The 6,445-nt window shown below is 45.9% G+C and overlaps 1 protein-coding gene across 1 annotated transcript in view; it reads right to left on the bottom strand.

Annotated features, from left to right (window-relative positions):
• Positions 1-1,953: 1,953 nt before the first annotated feature.
• Positions 1,954-6,445, bottom strand: part of suox (sulfite oxidase) — a 6,414-nt gene continuing 1,922 nt past the window's right edge. The window contains exons 2-5 of the mRNA XM_019881344.1: positions 5,565-5,635; positions 5,315-5,492; positions 3,871-4,143; positions 1,954-3,624 (exon numbers count right to left, since the gene is read on the bottom strand). Of these exons, the coding sequence (XP_019736903.1) occupies positions 2,407-3,624; positions 3,871-4,143; positions 5,315-5,492; positions 5,565-5,635 (1,740 nt within the window). The 3' untranslated portion in view covers positions 1,954-2,406. The remainder of the gene's footprint in view (positions 3,625-3,870; positions 4,144-5,314; positions 5,493-5,564; positions 5,636-6,445) is intronic.

Raw genomic sequence — 6,445 nt, 5'->3', positions numbered from 1 at the left:
TAGGTAGGCCTGGGCCCAGAAACTTTGCATTGTCAAAGGGAGCCGTTTTCAGCACTCAAGCGCTATAGAAAATGGATGGATGATTTTGCTTTAACTTTTTTTTTTTTTGGTCATTATTGACGGAGAAGTCCAATTAACAGAGAGGTAGGAAGGCCCGCTCATGTCAAAAAGGAACGCTGTGATTGACCCATGACTCATGTACATCATCATCATCATCAACCGCAATAAAATTACAAAACTGCAGTCGCAGTAAAATCTTGAAGCAACGCACATTTCATTGTTGAACTGTGTAATGAAGCGACCGTTTAGCTTTTGAAAAGAGGTCATACAACGCAGATCCAGCAACTTTTTTGAAATATGTTAAGTAGCTGTTTTTACCTTTCTTTTGATTAAAAAATATATATTTAACACCAACGCGTTTCCACGGGATATGTATGCAACTCCTCGAATTGTGCGACCCTACTTATGTCTAGACACACGGCTCAATTTTAATACGGAGTTGTTTGTTTGATTTTATGGATTTCCTCTTTATTTCGCCTTAAGTGTTTTTTATTGTTCTTGTCTTAGTGGCTAGCAATTCTCAGTAGCGCATAAACAGACACGCAGTTTATTCACGAATGACTCATTGGTTCCGTTTTGGGTTTTTTTTTTGTTTGTTTTTTTTTTTTTTTTTAAACCCTAAAACCAAAGATCCTGCACTCGGGACATTTTGATCTATTGTGCGTACCCCAATGTTTGGGAAGGCATGAATCACAGAGAATTCCGAGAGGACACGTTGACAACAAAACAGTCAAAATACTTCTCCACAGGACGTTTTTTCTGGAATACGTGGCAGAGATTTTCTTTTTGGAAGCCATGATACTGGGCTTCCAAGTGTCTACGACAGTCTTGAGATACATCAGGAAGAACATATGGTGGTGTGCAAGAGGTTACACAATTCTGTGTGCGTGCAAAGAAAATCAGGGGATATTGTACGAGGCCTGAAGCCAAAATAACCAAAACACCCAAAACAGGATGTGGCTGGAATTCTCCGATGTCCTCATTTTGCTTTCACAACCTTCACGCACGGAAGCCACATCCACATCGTTACACAGAAGCACTTAGGTGAGCGCCTTGCTCCTGATCTTCGGTGTGAATTGCCTGCCTGTCTTTTGGTGTTTGGGACACCTCCAGGGGGCAAAGTGCAAGTCTAGTTTTAGCAAAATCTTGTTGAGCTTGTAAGAACCAAAGAATGTATCACCGGCATGTGACTGGCTATCTCATCTGGTTAGGAGCACATCACGTTATTGGGAAAACTGCAAAAATTGTCCGCGTCTCTTCACACTCTCAATACTGATTTGGATAAGTGCACCAGTGTGTAGCCAGCATCTGCAAAAACTTAAATCAAGACAGATGGTGACAGAAACATTTAAATTGAATAAAAAGTGATCAAAACACTGACAGTGCAACTTTTCCCCCCCCACCAGCTGCAAAGAAATCATCAGTGACTGAAGTACACATTTAAATCTGTTTATTCCTCGTCTTCAATGACAATGATCCTTTCCCATGACAACAATGACTGGAAATATCCCAGTAGTCATTGAAGTGGTTTTCCACAGTCAGCACCTTTCACTGTTCATTCATATGACCAAATTCCGATATGACAAGATTCTTTGAGAGAATTAAAACTTTAACCTCCTAAGACCCGAACTCTTGCAAGGCATGCATTCTTATTTTATTTTTATTTTCTCTTTGATATTTAGGCTAATTGGGACCTGATGAGTGTACAAACAAAGAACTATCTTTTTACATGATGTAACGTCCTCGTAAGTGGATGCCAGGCCCTTGTAGTCCAAAATTTAATATTGTAGTCTTGAAAACCAGAAACGTCATGTCCACACATGTGGACGCCAGGTCCCAGGAGGTTAAACTTAAATATTCCTGTTTTTTTTTTTTTTTTACACAATAATGTACATATCCTTCATTTATACCAGTGCTGTGCTGTTTTCCTATTGATACACATGATCAATTCATGATCAAAGGGAGGATTGGTAACAAAAAAAAAAAAATGCTTAAAATATCTCAACTTTTTGAAAAGTGGAGACAATTAGCAATTTGGGTATTTTAGCAAGAAACATGAAGTCGAAGACCAGAATTTGCTTTCTCAGGCCGGATCTGGCCCCCGGGCCTTGAGTTTGGCACGTGTGCTTGAGCAAACAAAGAGCGTGCAAGTACACGGACCTTCGACTAGACATCGGAGACATTTGATGAATGCTCAAATGACTTTCTACAGACCCCAATTCTTGTTCAAACTTCTAAATTCCAGAGAAGAAGTCCGCATGAGCGCATCAATTTGGCACCGTCATAGACTGGCAGCGTTCCGAACGTCGTTTGAGGTGAGGTCATCGAACAACGGTCCGATGAAATCTATTCATTGCTGTCGACGATGTTGACCTTCACCCTGTGCCAGGCGTTACTCAGCACCCCTCTCAGGTTCCAGATGGGAGCGACCGTGTCGGGCTGCATGTTGTAGCTGTTGTCCACGGCCTTGCAGACGATCTCCAGCTGGCGGGCCTCCGAGGGAAGAGGGGCCGTGAGCTCCCACAGCTTCCAGGCCCAGGCTCTCCCGGGCGGGGGTGAAGGCTCGGCATTTTGCCCCCCGTCGCTGCTCCTCAGCTCGGCCACTTGCCACGTCTTCCCTCCATCCAGGGACACGTCCACGCGCACCACTTCTCGGCCGCCGCCGCTCCACGCGTAGCCCTTCACCGTCACCTCTTCGCTTCCGCGGGGCACCGCGGCGCCATCTGCCGGCACGGTGATGGCCGACTGGACGGGCAGCTCTTGGATGGCCGGAGCCGACTTGAAGTCGACGGTGTCCCAGTCGGTGGTGGGCGAGAAGCCCTTGTAGTCGTTCTGCTGCCAGTGGCTGCTGCTCTCCTCGGCGCTCACCGTGATCTTGGACAGCCACTTGACGTTACGGGCCCCCACTGTTCCGGGCACCACTACCCGCACCGGGAAGCCGTGGTCGGGGGGGAGAGGCTCGCCGTTCATCTCGTAAGCCAGCAGGACGTCGCCTTCCTCGTTGGTCGCCTTGTTGACAGGGATGGATGCGCCGTACGTCGTCCCCGTCACGTCTTTATCCAGCCCCTCAAACTGCACGTGGCGAGCCCACCGCGCCGCATCCGGACCGTATCCGGCAGCCAGCAGCACGTCGCGAAGGCGTGCGCCCGCCCACGTGGCGTTACTGATGGCCGAAATGCCCCAGTTCAATCCCTTCACCTGCTTGACCGCGTTCATCTCGGAGCGCCGGTTGCCCGCACACTGCAGCGTGGCCGTGACCGTGTACTTGGGGAAGCGGTTCTTTAAGTCCTCCAAGGACAGCTTGAGACCACCTCCGGGGAGCCCGTCCACCTGCAGTTCGTACGACGCCGGGTCCACCCGCGGAACGGGCAGGTGGTTCCTCTTGAAGAAGATGGCGGAGGGCGTGACGTAGCTATCCGAGAGGAGCTCGGGAGGCGGCTCGGCGTTGAAGGGCTTCAGGCTGTTGACGCGCAGCACGGGATGTCGCTCGGGGTCGGACGAGTACGGATCCGACGATGCCGCGCTCTGCTGCTTTTTCTGGTCCTCCGCCCGCAACTCGCCCACCTCGTAGACAATCACAAATGAGACGGATGATGAATGTGACGAATGGAGACGCGACGCTATGTTTCACGGAGCTGGAAAGCTCACGGCACTCGGAACTCGCTGTTGGCATTCCTCAGCACATTAGCACCTTAATTTGTTACGCAAGTCCCAAAAGTGTGCTTTTGTAAGCTGTCATAGTAGAGCGACATGCTAAGGGAGCATCTTTTTTTTTTTTTTTCTCCATCATGACACTTGTGTTCCTCACACCTTATATTCAGAGAGCATGTCCAGCACGTGCTCCTGGTTGTGCACCGCATAAAGCGCCCAAAAGGGTTCGAGGGCCCCGCCTGCCGCCAGCAGGATTTTATCCCCGCCGGGGTGCGCGGGGACGAACTCGGTGATGTCGTAGACGCCGCCTTTGTAAGTGACCCACACGCCATCTTTCAGCGTGCGGTGCTTGGTGACCTCTTCTTGGCTGAAGATGGGAAGCTGGGAGGTCTGCGCTTTCAGCTGAGCGCTCACAACGTCACCCTGCTCCGCCTGCACAGCAGAGATAACAACGCTGTCAACACGTCATCGATCGCAACGCGCGGCATCGAAAGCCGCTTTGTGAACGGTGACTTGAAAAAGCACGATGAGGTCTTCTGTACTGAATCATTTCTGATTAGTTTGGAAATCATCCACACTATCCAAACAGGAAGTTGTCCAAATTTCCTGACACAGATATGAGAGATGACGGAGATCTGACAGGGATGCTGAGTTCAGGAGGAACAAGCTGAGTCACTGAAAGTGGGAGTCGAAAACTGACTAATGTGCTGAGTCAGGTTTCTGCTGCACCGTTTGCAAAAACACGGCCCGGCCGGGCGTGGCAGCCGACAACACAAACAAACTTTCTTTCTTGGGGTTCAAGCTAACAAGAGTAACAGAGCCAAAGTGGTAAAATGGTGTCAGAGCTAAAATATCAGATTTTGTAATCTCTCAAACAACCAACTTTATTCCCCTAAATTTATCATTTAAATAAAAAAAATAAAAGGTTTTATATATATATATATATATATATATAAAAAGAAAATAATAATAATAATATAATAAAAAGCCCATTTTAATTCTGAAAATATACAACTTGACTTTTGAAAACTAAAAAACTTTAATCGCAAAAATATACAACTTTATTCAAATGATTACTTCAACCTTAATTTTGAAAGTTTTTTATCGAAAATGTAAAACTTGAATCTAAAAAGAATCTCGAAAAACCAGAAAGAGATGCTTTAGAAAATCCGAAACTTATGAGCATTTTCAACTATCCTAATAAAAATTCTGACTTAACGCTTGAGTTTCTAAAACGTTTCACCAAAAAAACTCACAAACACGTACAACTTTACCGCAATTCCGACTTTAACCCTTTCATGGGCAATTGTTACTATTGTGGACATCTTATCATGTTATCAGGTTGCATGAAAGTATTAATCTAAAAAATATACAATTTTATTCTTGCAAAATTCAAATTTTTGGTCATATATGCCCTCCATCCATAAAATAATGAAGGCAGTCAGCAGGGACGTTATTTTGTTCTTTTTAATGAGCCATTTATTCCTTTCACAACTGGATCTCTATTGCTTATCTTATCAAATGAAACAACCGAGCGTGTCTTCTCAACTATTTCGCATGAAATCTTAAGCTTAGGTTGCGCAAAGATGCACAGAGAGCTGACCTTGTGATGGTGGAGGCCATACGCCAGAACAGCTCCTGTCCCGGCCATGAGACCCGCGAAGGCGAGTCGCAAGTTTGGAGCGTGTCCAGGGTGCTCCCATCTCTGTTCCTTGTTGTTATTGTTGCTGCTGCTCGCAAGACGAAGCGAACACCACGCTCCAGCAGAGGACGCTTGGGGTCTACGAAAATTGAGACAATCTCGTGAGGACCCCAGTTCAATTCAAAGAGGGATGAGAAAAGCCACACGGTACCTTTGAGGGCTGAGCGGACCAAAACGCGTTAGACGGTGACAGTGTCGAAGCACGAGCATTGCATTAATGTTCTGTTGGGAAGATCACAACGAGAAGATTTGGATCAAATAAGAAATGAAACATGTAAAAGAGCGTGAACACCTGCTGTGAAACGGGAGGTCATATTTTGAGTAAATATATAAACTCTCCCCGTTGCTGAATGAGTAACGGAGGGTGTCGTTAAACAGCTGCAGTTTTATTTTGAAAAGATGTGATTTCATATCATCCTTCCATGTCACAGACGGTCACTGTGCATGAGGCGCAAGCTGATGTGTGCAGACATTGATTTTTATCCTTATGCTGACATTGATTTTTATCCTTATGCTGTGTTTACGCCGGCGCTCACTCCAAGGCTTGTGTTACGGGTACATTCTTGTCAAAATGCCAAAGTGCAACTTTCAACTCGACACCTCCTACTGAACCGACCAATCAGCAGAGAGCACACAAAAAGGAGCTCTATTAGTAAACACTGATCATGCAGGTATTGATACTGACTACTTCTCCTACACTTTAGCCGGAAAGCAATTTCTTTCTTTTATTGAGATACGCCAGTATCAGAACGAAACAAAAACTCCATTTCACACGTTGCGTTTAATTTTATTGCATGCAGTGATACTGACTGACGGATCTCAGTCGGAAAAGCATCGATTGCATTGCGGTTGTAAAGGGCTCACCTTTAATTAATCACGTACGCTTGTCTTATCAACTTTTTCAGTAGCTTGTGATGTTAGGACGAATGCTTACGGCATCTCCCAGCAGCTTTGTCTGATCCAATTAGCTGACCAACAGCGAATAATAACAAATCAAATTCCACCACTGGTGGGAAGTAAGAAAATATAAAC

This window comes from Hippocampus comes, unplaced genomic scaffold (assembly GCF_001891065.2).
Source record: "Hippocampus comes isolate QL1 unplaced genomic scaffold, H_comes_QL1_v1.1 scaffold68, whole genome shotgun sequence".
Lineage (NCBI taxonomy): Eukaryota > Metazoa > Chordata > Actinopteri > Syngnathiformes > Syngnathidae > Hippocampus > Hippocampus comes.
This window is presented reverse-complemented; position numbering and strand designations above follow the sequence as displayed.